This window comes from Acanthopagrus latus, chromosome 4 (genome assembly GCF_904848185.1).
Source record: "Acanthopagrus latus isolate v.2019 chromosome 4, fAcaLat1.1, whole genome shotgun sequence".
Lineage (NCBI taxonomy): Eukaryota > Metazoa > Chordata > Actinopteri > Spariformes > Sparidae > Acanthopagrus > Acanthopagrus latus.
In genome coordinates this window covers 11,458,514-11,471,334 of record NC_051042.1, presented here as the reverse complement: position 1 = coordinate 11,471,334, position 12,821 = coordinate 11,458,514, and the positions used below count along the sequence as shown (strand labels likewise).

Below are 12,821 nucleotides of genomic sequence, written 5' to 3'. Positions count from 1 at the left end.
TTTCACGAAAACTTTATTGACAACACACGGAAAAAAGCTATTGTTAGTTTTAACTCTTAACTTGAGGTTACATACACCAGTTTATGTAAATTCAAATTGATGTGTATAGAAAATAAAATGACATGAAAGAAAATGAGGAATAAATATGGACACCACACATACACGTGTGGCCCTTCAGCAGATACACTATTTTTTAATAATATCGACAAATTGACGAAATTGAATATTCAATTGAAATTACATTTTTGTAATTTCATTTGTATTATTTGCTCTTAATATGCTATATTTTGGAGGGCGTGAATTGAGTATGATCAACGTCATTTGTAGAATATATAGTAAATGTATGTAAGATCTTGCACTTTCACAATAAACTATTTTTTTAGGATTACTCTAAAAAGAAAAAAACGATACAAACCAAATGTGTAAGCCTACTACATGTAAGCACAAGTTAAATTGTTTAACAATGCTAACTGTACACTAGATGCAAGTACTCCTGCAAAAACCAAGGAGTTAGTGCTGTTTTTAAAAACTGTGACTTCTCTGAAAACTGTACAAAGACATAGGAATAAAAAGATAAACAAAAAAACAACAACAAAATGGCTCAATACAGCTCATCCAGCATATCCATGTCACTGGAATCCCCGAGATCCCAAACTGACTTGAAGGACATCATTTAAACCCTTTTCCAAGCTGGAATTGTCACTGTAGCAGCTGAGCCAATGCTTTGTTTTCGCAACATACCCTGGAATGATTAGAAGACTCACAACACTGCTCAATATCTGACCTGTGTGGAACATTTGGGACAAAATGTGGAAATATGTCCTACAAGATATGTCACATACTACAAAAAATTCACCTGTCACTATACCTTTTGGTAAAGAGTCAGAGCAAGTAGAAGCAGCGTCTTGTTATCAGAAGGTCGTGGTTCGATTCCCCTGGTCTGCATGTCGAAGTGTCCTTGGGCAAGACACTGAACCCCAAAGTGGTCCTGATGTGCTGGTCGGCACCTTGCATGGCAGCCACCGCCATCAGTGAATTACTGTGAGTCGCTTTGGACAAAAGTGTCTCCTAATTGTAAGTCGCCAAACTTAACGTGAGTAAAAATTTAATACATGACCTGATGTGCAAACTTTTCTGCTGGAGTCTTGGTGGTTACATTTTCATCAGCAATGGTTGTTGTCTATCACTGATACCAACAACTGCCATGATCCCACTCTACCTATAGCTTTTGTTGTGATTGACAGATCTTTGACACAGCTGATGAGAATGTCAGTATCATCATCGTAGTTCCTTATGTCCTGAGCTGGACAGAGTGATGTTTGTCTTAGCCTGTGAGCCAGCACATCCACCTGAGTTGTAATCAAACATGAAAGCTATTATGAGTTTTTTTTATGAGTTTTATTTATTTGTCAAATTCAAATGAAGGGTGTTTTAAGATAAGATTTAAAGAGGCTATTTTGCTTGCCTTAGCTGGGTAAAGGAAAAACATATTTTTATAGGGAAAATTGGAGTAAACATATAGCCTGTCTGCAGTCTGCATGTGCAGAATTTTGAGCTATGGCAGTTCAGTCTGTTAAATAAATGTTGGCTTGTCTGGAGAATCTAACTGATTTCTAAAACAGTCCAGATTCTTCTGTTAAAGCTAGGGTTGGTAAGATGGAAAAACCCTCAAGCCCAGGCTAGATTTTTAAAGTATCTTGCCACTAAACCCCGCCCCCAACGCCAAGGCCTATCTCCCCGACAATGCACGTGCTGTCCGACGACTGCCGAATGCTGCCGACGGAGTCCTCACAAGCAGTGGGGAGGACAGTGTATCGGTGCAGCAGCTGGCTATGGTAACATTAGATATGGCAAAGCTAAAACATCAAGATTAGTGGTGGTATATTTTTGTTATCCTCAGTGATTCACAGAACACTGCTTGTGCTTTTTTTCTGACAAAAAAACACACCTACAACCACTTGCTTGTACAGTATATTAACCAGGGATGTAACTTGGACACACAAGTGCCCTAATCAGAATCACATTTCTTGCCAATTCCTTTTCAATAATTACAATTTTGTTTTAACACTAAACAAAGTAAGTAGAAAAACGTAAAGAAAGATGAAGGTCTTTCCAATGTAATATAAGCTGGGACATCTGTTGTTTTGTCCAGGAATGTCTAAAATATGGACAATTGAAAGAGTATGTTCACAGTACACGGAGGACAATTAAGCTCTGTTCCATAAAAATATCTAATCATGTTGCTCATCTATTGCTTTACAGGCCAGAATTCAAGGACTACATTTGGAGCAATCATGTCAAGTGCTGGAACTCTATTTGTTTTTCTGTATTCACTCCATGTCTGGCATTATCTCTGACTCGTTTGTCTTGTAAATCTAAATGATGCCCTTTTCTTTACACTTCCAGCATGAACAATCAACCCATCCCCATTACAGTTCTTACACTTAACATGATGCATTAATAAAAACAACTGAATTGGATAAGACTGTTCTTTACTGAATCTTTCAGAACACAGTGTTATTGTTTAGACAATATACAGAACAATTAGTGTAAACAACTATATACATGAAGGACATCCAAATGTTTCTTATACAGACAGGTCATTGGCCAACAGGTTCGGCTGCTGATGTCAGTGCCGTCACAGTCCTTTGTTACAACATTGCTTGTCCAATTCCTCAGCTCCTGCAAATGAAAAATCATCTCTGCAAAATGTATAATTACCAAAAACTGGAAAAGGATGGAGAACTTCATGCATTTCCGGGAAATAAGGTCACTTCTGAATGTGTTAATGGGGCATAAAATGTCACTGATTCTCTCAAAGACAAAACAGGACAGACGCTATGTTTAAAAAAAAAAAAAAAAAAAAGTAGTAATAGATGTCTGGGTCAGGATGGGTGTACAGTGTTTCCCACATTCTACTGTGGTCAGCTGACTGTCAGATCATGAATTGAAAAGCAAAGTGTTGTAATGTAAATGTAATGTGACTGGTAGGACCAGTACTTGAAGCATTTTTCTGGTGCAGCTAATGACATGATGCCATTCCTTTTTGTACTGTATCCCTGCTGAGGAGCACATTCGTGCACATAAATTATGATCAGAATCATTTTATTAGTCCTGCAAACAAGGAAATGTGTTCTTCACAGCAGCCAAAGGACGGTTATATTACAATAAACAATATTAATAGTAAAAAATAAACAATATAATAAAAAGGCAAAAAATAGAAAGCAAACCAACATGATATGACTGAAGGACACATGCATATATGAAATAAAACCATCAAAGATACATATTACATGAATAATAGTGGTCTGATCCATGTTGCTGTCAGCATCAAGTTACACTCACCAGAAATAGTGGAAACATCAGGACACGGTTCTGTCGTGAACTGATGCTTAGAAGGCTGGAAGTTGACGTGTAGTTCTGTTAAATATAGAGCACAGAAACAGGCAACATCAGCACATGTGCAAACCATCCGGTTCCAAGACTATAATGAACATCACATAATTGCCATCTAACGATATCTGCTTACAACTACAGTGCAAACTATATTCACAGATATATGCAATCCTCCCATGACTTCCAAGCAGTGGACTTGGCCTTTAACATGTGTAGCACACAATTAGTCCACCTCTCACATACACCTCATCTAGCTGATGCCCACACAGACCAGTGTAGCCGTGCATGTGTCAACGCTGCAATATGGATTACATCCACAACACGAGAAGACGCTGGCCTGCCTGTAAGCGGTAATGTTCTGGCAGTAGGCTGTCATAGCTACCTGGCAAACGTTGGCTAATACATACTACAGCAACATCAGGAGCTTACCTTAGCTACCTTGATCACATAATGCAGTTATAACACATTTCCCTCTACCAAAACAAACCAGCTTATTACCTGTCCAACAGAGACAAAGCTACTGCTTCCGTTTTCAAGCCTTTGACTCCATCAGTTGTTGCCATCGTTGAACAGCCACTCCAATGTTGACCTGTCCAACATCTTTTTGTTTGATCCAGTTGGTCTTTCTTATCTTGCTCCGTTTGGCAGTGCAAGCTGCAGCTGCTACTGAAAAGTGTGGCTGCACTTCCTCTGCCATTCTTCACAGCTCCAGCAGTGCGGTGAAAGAATTTACCACCCCCAGCTTTAAGTTTTATTGTTGGGAAGTTACAGAAACACTCTGGTGACCAGTGGGTGATTTTTTAAAAATAGAATCTGTAAAGAAGAACGTTAGAGGCCAGACAGTCTGACATATTTCGGGTGAAAGGTGTCTTTACCATGTAAAAATGTCTGTGTAAATCGTTAAATAAGAGTAACAGCTGGTAGAAAAACAATATATACTGTATTGTGATTTTATCACAGTATACAATGATGGTATTTATGCTATGGCCCATTGAACAGAACATCAATTTACCAACAATAATGTCGGACTTCCTGTATGATTCTAGGAAAGTTTGAACAATACTTGTAGAAATAATGGCAATCCAAGAAACATCTTAATTCAATTTTACACTAATGGTTTTCTTCTGAGCATCAGTCTCAATCACACAGGTATCATTTCAGTTTATAAAACAAACAAACAATGAATAGAGGTGCAGAACAGACATATCCCTTCCATTAACATGGAGTCAACTGGAGATATGCACATGATAATACAGTTTACTTCAAACAAGTGAAAGTAGTATTTATTTAGTTTCTCACTCTCCTAAATTCCATTCATTTAAAATTAAAAAGGTATTTAAAACACATTATGGTGTGGATTTATACAGATGTATGTACCTCAGGCAGGAAATGTCATCAATACTCCCTTTCTCTGGATCTATCAACAACACTCTATGTCATTACAACACATAAAGCGTAGTCTAGCTTTTAGTCCAGCAACATGTGTTTGCATGTCTGTTGTGGGTGTATCATTCCAGGTGTTAGGAGATCTGAGATTCCTTCGATGAAAACACCCCCAACTTCAGTCTGAAGCTTCGGCAGCTTTGAGAGTCTCAGTCAAAGTTCAGCTCCAGCAATTTCTGCCTTCTTTGGTCATCCTCTTGCTTTTTGAAAGCTTTTCTATGATTCTCTGTGTGTGCGCTTTTTTATTCAGGCTTTAATCTATAAGATGAGCTGTTGACCCAGAATCTTGCGGTTGATCTCAGCCAAGGCCACAGAAAACACAAAGGCCTTCTCATCAGAGAGACTTGCATAAATATCCACTTCCTTCTCCTGTTTCTCTGTAAATACAATAAAAACAGTCATTCATTGACATCTCATTTGGCAAATACAGTATTTAATGGTACAGATGCTCCATCTGGCTGGTGTGGAGGGTGAGACAGGAAGCAAATGTGTCTTTAAAATATTAAGCTATTAAAGGTACTGGGAACCTATTTAATAGGATCCAGCACCTCCTCTGTCACAATCAGTTTTGTATGATATTATGTTATCTAACCTGTCCTTTTATTTCCAACTGAAGTTTCCAAAAAAATCACTTGATGCCTATTTTGGAGGCAAGATAAAGGGAGCAATCATACCACATTGAGACTCCTGAAGTGTGGGTTATTTAAAGCGAGTTATGAGTTCTGTGCATGAAATGCAAGCTAAGCTGGTATATGGTCTAATGCTTTTTAGCGTCTAAATATGCCTGTATATGATCACTGAAAACCCCACCAGTAAGTGGGCATTTATTTGTGTTTGGTTTAGAGAGATGGCAGGTCTACGGGATGAGAGAGGTGGGGGATGACACGCAGCGAAGGGCTGCAGGTCGGACGGAAACCCTTGGATGCCGCAGCGAGGACAGAGCCTCTGTATATGGGAATGGGATGCATGCTCTACCAGCCGAGAGGCCCCTAAGCTGGCATTTGTCCTGTTAAATGATTAAATGAGTAGCTTCCCCCCCCTTGTGGCAGTCAACAAATGGAGGGAGGCAAGTCGACGGGGAAGCTCAGGGAGCGAGAGAAAGTAACAATAATTAGCTGTTACTACAAACCTTTTCCTGCTGATTTTGAGTGATTATTGTGAATGCTCTGATTAATAAATGTAAATAATATTCATAGTCAGTCTTTTTATCTTACTGTAACCATGGTAATATTTAATAATGAATGACTTTACACTTGCTTGAACAGTACAAGCAGGTATACAGTTTGAGTTTGACCTCAACTCTACAAAGTTACTCACTTGCATGATGCAACTCGTGTACAAGTTACAGCTCAACTCCTACACAATCACATAGATCTGAGGTGCCTTCAGACAGTGAGTGGTTACCTGGGGATGTCTAGGTTCTGTATTTTGAAGGGGAAGTGGCAGGTCACTGGCACAACTACAGGCTACATCACATCCTTATTGCAGTCTATGCCATACACCACGGACCACTGCTATCCTTCTAGTGTAACATCATCTAGTTACATTTGTGCTTGCTGTAATAACTCCTCTGGTTCATACTGGCCAGTAAGAGATCCCTTCCTAATAATTTGCTTCCAATGTAAATGATAGAGGACAAAATCTAGACTATGTTTCTCATCTTGTGCAAAAATATATCTTGAAGTTTATCCAAAGCTAATGTGCTTTCATCAGTGTGAATTAGAACAATCAAGAGGTACTGTACATACACATGCCTAGACTGCGGATATGTACAGTAGGTAAAGCTACAGACAAATACAAAAAGTTGTTCCACAACTTGTGTGGAAACAGCTCCATGTTCTAATCCAACAGGATCCTAAACTATTTATTAAAAGTAAACCAAATTGCCTTTGTTATCATAATCAGATATAGACGACAATAAGAGAAACATTAAGTAGACAAGGTGTAATAAAATATTGTATAAATAGCTCACAGAGAATTGTTGTGTTTTCTTGGGAAAGAAAAAGAAAACTGATTGCTCTTTTGTAGTCTGGTCCATTCAATAAAGATACAGAAACTTTTTATAAAAGACCTTAAGCTACGATTATTTTACCTTTTTCCTCTTCCTGTTTCTTCAGCCCCACTGTTTTTGGTCTGCCCCGTCCCCTCCGGATTGGATCTGTTTGGCTATTGGCCCGGGATCTTCTCCTGTTTTCCATGTCATTGGTTAAAGAAGAGTCGATCCTCTCCCTGCGGATGCGCTCTGTCCTTCTCCGCTTAAAATCCAGCTTGTCTGGAGCAGAAAACATGGACGATAATTACAAAACAAAAATATCACCATGTGAAGAAACTCTCAAGAAAGAAAAAAAAACGGAACCTATAAAGTTTACTTAAACTTCGACCGGATCACGACAGACTGCAGTGTATCCATGGTGGACTATATAATCCTACTCTCAGATACATAAAATAGAACTTCCCGATGCCATGTTAGCTTTCAAAGTGCATGCTTGGACACAACCGATTAACAGATAGCCCCAGCAGTGTTCACCAATCTAACTTTCACATGAATGAATCAACGAAGCTAACTGAAGAAAGTGACACAGCAAAGATAGAGGAGTGCAACATCACTCTGTACACAAAAGAGACAGCCACTGAAGCACAAATCATTATGACAGAGTGTTTTGGTTCACCTATTATTGAAACTGCATGCACAAGCACTCTATGTAAGAAGGACGCCGCATTATCTCCACAGTGGAGGTTGGCCAATTCTCCGCCAGAGTTTGTTCCCACAGAACCAAGCAGCACCGGTGTAAAGTCGCACCGGTGTGTAACGTACACAGCAAGCCAGTGCTGCGGATCCAAAAGAGGTGTGACGGTACACGCCATGATGATGACGCCTGTATGTTTCCCCAGTGTCTGCCTGTTAATGTAAACATGTACCTTTTCCCTCTTATAAGCTGCCAAAAACACAACTCGGTGCTAAGTCACTGTTGTTTGGTCCTGCAACATTGCCTTGTGGGACATTTCTTCTTATTTTGTTGAGTAAAGGATCTGTTTAGTTATCAGACTATAAACACCATCAGATCGATGGTGATGGGCATGGTTACCTCTTGTACGTCATCATGTCATAGCCCAGTCGCAGCACAATGGAGAAAAACACAGAGAACATGACTTTACTGGACTTTTTGTGGCTTATTTTGTGTTGTTTTTGTTCATAAGAAGAAGCTAGCTCTGATCTTCACCTGGGCAGAGATGGTGCCTTGAAGATGACTGTGTTCAGTGATGCAGTGTGGGGGTGACGCGTTCCAACAGTAACCAACTACAGGAATATATTTCTTTTAGCAGTAATGGAGCTCTATAATGTGTTATTAACAAAATTTCAGTAATATATTAGTACAGTTATGTTATGCAACACATTACAATTTGTGTTACCGACTGAACTTAAGTGTTTATTTTTGTTTCGCGCTTGACCGCATAAATATTGACTGTGCACGTTTTTAATATAGTCCAGCCAATAAGTTATTTGTTAAGTCCCTGTGTGACAGAATGAGCCATAATACATAATACAATAATAGATACATACAATAATGAAGCCTAATCCTCCAAATGCACTTTCATTTAAAATTCTTGTATCACATATGCCCATGCATTCCTTGTTCTGTGGACTAATAATACACAATAAACTAATAAAAGGCATAGAAAAAAACATTTTTGTCCTGTCATGTCTTATAGGCTACATTACAGGATGTGTAGGTCTATTGTGTTTCATATGACTATGACTTTGATTCTTTGTCTGCCTAAAAAGATCTAGGCTATTTAATTCTTGACTTTCTTTGCATCCAATGTCCCGGGGTCGATCTAAACCTGTAGACAGTTTATAATCACATGGATGCTGTTATAAAGTGTTGTGATCAAGATCCTGACCCACCACGCAATCTGGAAAGTTAAATTTTTCGCTCTAAATTACATAATTACATAATCACCATCAGTATAATGGACACTGTCTGACTCTGTCACTCGCTGGGAAGGAGGCTGTATTCTGGAGGAAAGTTCACTGATGTCTCGGTCTGGTGGGCTGACCGTCTCAGTTTTTTGTTTTTTTCAACACAAACACTTGGTGGGTAAAAGTTTTTTGCTGGTGAAAGACGCTGTTTGTCAGGCAGAAACACGAGGAAGAGTCGGGAGGACAGGCGAGAGGACGGACGCTTCTCCACGTATATCTGCTGTATTTTTTTCCTCATAAAGTTGCGAGGACAGTTACAATTACTACAATACTTTAGTTTGGTGCTGTAATGTTGCTTTGTGGGACATTTCTCTCCATTTAGTTGATTGAGGGACTTGTGTAGTTATCAGACTGTAAGACCGACATCGAACTCATTCAAACTCAAAAGATTAAGTAATTTCTATGGTCCACCACAAACAAGCAACTTGCAGACTGCCTTACCAAAAAGGAAGCTTCTGCTATCTGTCTAACATTTCATTCATGTCTGACTTTTTTTTTCTTTAGCAAAGGTCACAGGAATGTTGTTAATTACTTACATTATTACCTGCATTTTTTCAGAAGAGAGTGAGTTTAAGTTACAGGCATTAATATATTATACTGCTTGCTACACATGGTGTTGATGGTCTGATAATAACTTGGTTACATTTTACCATATGTGTGAGCAGGAAGCAGGAACTATTGTGAAGCAGAGGTGACGTGTCCTGTTTGGTGTGTGTTTGCAATGAAAATGAAGCAAGCAGTTATCGAACAAATTAAAATAATTGTTTTCTTGTAATCTAACCCAACCAATTTCTTTAACCGTTTCCTGTCATGTTTCAGTTTATACATCCCACACCCCTCCAGAGTCTGACTACAGCTGCCCATGAGATTATAGTGCTATGTTTTTAAGCTATGTCACGAAACACAAAATGTGTGTCAACATTTTGAAATCTCCTCAAAAGCACTTAATAAATGCTAGGACTGGGAAAAAGTCTAATATCACAACATTTTTGACAACATCGACACTGTGACAGTATTGTAAGAATGACTATTGGTATTTTGACAAAATATTAATATAATGAAATTCTAGGCAACTTATCAGTAATGTGGACATAATAGCAAGGTAGGTGATGGCAAGTATATAACAAGTAGAACAGGCTGGTAAGTTCAGCGAGTCTGACAGTCAGAGATGCAGGTGTGGCAGAATGAATTATCACTTTGCTCAACCCACATTTTTAGAAGAATCAAGAAAGCATTAAACCCAAGGTCTAACTACATTTTCAGGTATAACTCATAAGCTTTAATGCAGGCTTAACCTTACCTGCTATGGCTGGAGAAGACCGCTCATTTAATTTGGCATTTAGGAGTTTTCTGCTAATGAACACAAAACCACATGGACACGACTTGCACGCTACTGGAATCTAGAGAGAAACAAACAGGAAACATACACAAGATTTAGTAAGATTTATAGTTTTAGCCCTGTAAGACTATTGCTAATGGAATAAGGGTGAAGCAGGATATGATTCATGCCCCACTGGGTTCACCCATTACCCACATGTACAAACAGTAACCCATTTCATGAGAAATCAATAAATATGTAACATCTCACCAATGTGTCACCGCACAATGGTGCAACACAGTACATCACCTGCACACAGATGACACAGACAGTACAATACCTGAGATTCACTACCGAATGAATCTGAGAACAACATAAAGCCTACTGCTGTGACAAGCAGAGACGATTGAAAGGCACTTTAACAGTCTATCATAGAGCAAAATAGGATGTGCAGTTGGTCGGCTTACTGAAGACCTTCACCAGTTTTGCAATGCACTCCTATAACACAGTCACACTCAGGAGAAGAACAAAGTGGATGCAGCATTTGTCATTGTTTTATTCTATGCATTCTTCTTCCTTGTCAAAACCTGGAGCCTAGATTACCCACAATGCCACGGGACCTAAAACAGAACTATTTAGACATTAAAGTGTGTAAGGGTAAGTTAACGCTCAAACAAAGCTAGTTCATATTAAGGCCATCACACAGCCACACTTGAATGCAGAGATAAAGGGGTCTTCGTGTAGGGGACCACCATATCGTACATATCTGGGGCTTAACAGCAGTTAGTTGTTCACAGGAAGAGTGTCAGAAATAGTTGTGTCATGAGTGAAAAAGGGCTCTAGAGAGAGTTCAGACTCTGGCTCCTGTCTCATCTTTACTGTGCATGACTCGAATGTGAATGTTGGTTTGTGGGTTTCAGGACAGAAATGGTAAGACAGAGCATCCCACCCTAAATTCCAACAGCAAAAAGTTGTGTATGTGTGTCAGTCAACACTATTTGACTGGCAAGCAGTTCTGATGGAGTACACTGGCAATTTTATGGTAGCCGCGGTTAATGTAGGCTATCAACAAGAGGTGAGGAGTGGGCTACAGAGGTCTGGCAGGCTCACTTATTTCTTTTTATTCCAGGTGACATCACCTGAGGCTGTTTGTCAGATTTTGCACAACTCCCTTCTTCAGAGCTGGTAGGCCTGATCTGCAAACATACTTTGAATTGTAAAATGGGTGGAGCCCCCCTTTAAATGACGAAACATTGTGGCATTAATTTTAAAGCCAAAAAAAGCTGGTCCCTTAATTTTAATTAAATGTTTCAAATTGACTTTTAGGTTAAAATCCCCGAAGCTATGATACAATGAAAGCCGTAACATATTAGTGTGAGCTATAGAGAAATGCTCATGCACTAGTTTTTTTTTTTTGTTTTTTTTTTGGTGAAATGAGCACCGCTCTTAAATTCGGCCAGCAAACTCACGAAACATCAATTGTTTTAGTGAATTTGACCTCCAAACTAGTCCCCTCGACAGCTGGCGTGAATCTAACGTGTATATTAATAGGGAGTCAATTATAATAGCACGACAAATAGTATAATTGACCAAACGATCATTGGTGTGTACTACATATGTTAGTTAAATACCAAGCGATGAAATTGGTGTCGTCACATCGACAGTTCAGAGAGCATGAAGGCTATTCTCAGCCCAACAGCATAGTACACGTTAATTTGTTCAACTCTTTACTAGAATTTTGTTATTTTGTTGTTTACACGTGTGCAGTGAGGCTGCCACTGCACCCCAATCCCGTCTCGAGAGCTGGCTGTAAATGTGGCATGACGGTTATCGCGAAAATTACGAAGAGGACGTAAACTGGACAAACAGTAACTATGTTCAAATGTGAATGAAAATCTAAATTCTCACCTGTTGGTCGCATTCAGGACAAGATTTAGTAGCCATTTTGACTTTCTTTGTTTTATTTGTCGACATAGTCGGTTTCCTCCAGCGACACCCCGATGATAGATAGCTCTACGGTAGCTCGGCGTTACAACTTTTCTCTGCGACACATGGACAGCAAATTAATTTGCACCAGCCTACGCTAACACATGGATGCAGAAACACACACACATACACACTATAAAGCTAAATGACAAAACACATTTCAGAAGAACACACACACACACTCACACACATTACAGTACACTAAATGCTAAATCTGCGAGCATGCGCAAGGAGACTTCTTCTGCTGCTGTGATGCATTCAGGGTCCGTTGGGGAAAAATAGAGGATATGAAACTGTGACAAAAGTCTTCGAACATTCTCTGGAACGTCACCAGTATTTCTCTTGCACATTTTGAAATTTGTACTTTGTATAGTAGTCATTTGACCATGTTATTTGATGCTACAATGCTATTTATAGAGAGCTCTGTATGAGAACAAAATCATATTTCCGAATGATTTATTATAATTATATACTTTCTCATTAATTATTTAAAACCTTGTATGTTGTCAGCCAAAACTCCGATCATGAAAAATGTATGTGGTGTCAAATGTGTGTTTTTTTTTTTTTTAATCATTATTATTTTAAGTGAAGACGTTGTTGTCTCACAGTCTAATCATGGGACATCATGCTGCCATCTGATGGTGTCAGTTTGGTATTGGGCAGCCCACGCCTACAGAGGACAGCAGAGAGGCACTC

General features: G+C 39.1%; 1 protein-coding gene across 1 annotated transcript; it reads right to left on the bottom strand.

The window, feature by feature from the left end:
* Window positions 1-4,314: 4,314 nt before the first annotated feature.
* On the bottom strand, window positions 4,315-12,373 carry c4h16orf87 (chromosome 4 C16orf87 homolog). The gene is made up of 4 exons (XM_037096488.1): window positions 12,048-12,373; window positions 10,122-10,221; window positions 6,932-7,111; window positions 4,315-5,216 (listed from the first exon to the last, which is right to left on the bottom strand). The coding sequence occupies exons 1-4, from the start codon at window positions 12,111-12,113 to the stop codon at window positions 5,098-5,100; spliced, it is 465 nt and encodes a 154-aa protein (XP_036952383.1). The 5' UTR covers window positions 12,114-12,373; the 3' UTR covers window positions 4,315-5,097.
* Window positions 12,374-12,821: the final 448 nt, after the last annotated feature.

Coding starts and splice junctions, on each gene's coding strand:
- c4h16orf87 (XM_037096488.1), bottom strand. CDS start 12,113: ATGTCGACAAATAAAACAAAGAAAGTCAAAATGGCTACTAAATCTTGT. Junction 10,222..12,047: donor GTCCTGAATGCGACCAACAG/GTGAGAATTTAG, acceptor GTTTCTCTCTAG/ATTCCAGTAGCGTGCAAGTC. Junction 5,217..6,931: donor GAAACAGGAAGAGGAAAAAG/GTAAAATAATCG, acceptor TTGTATTTACAG/AGAAACAGGAGAAGGAAGTG.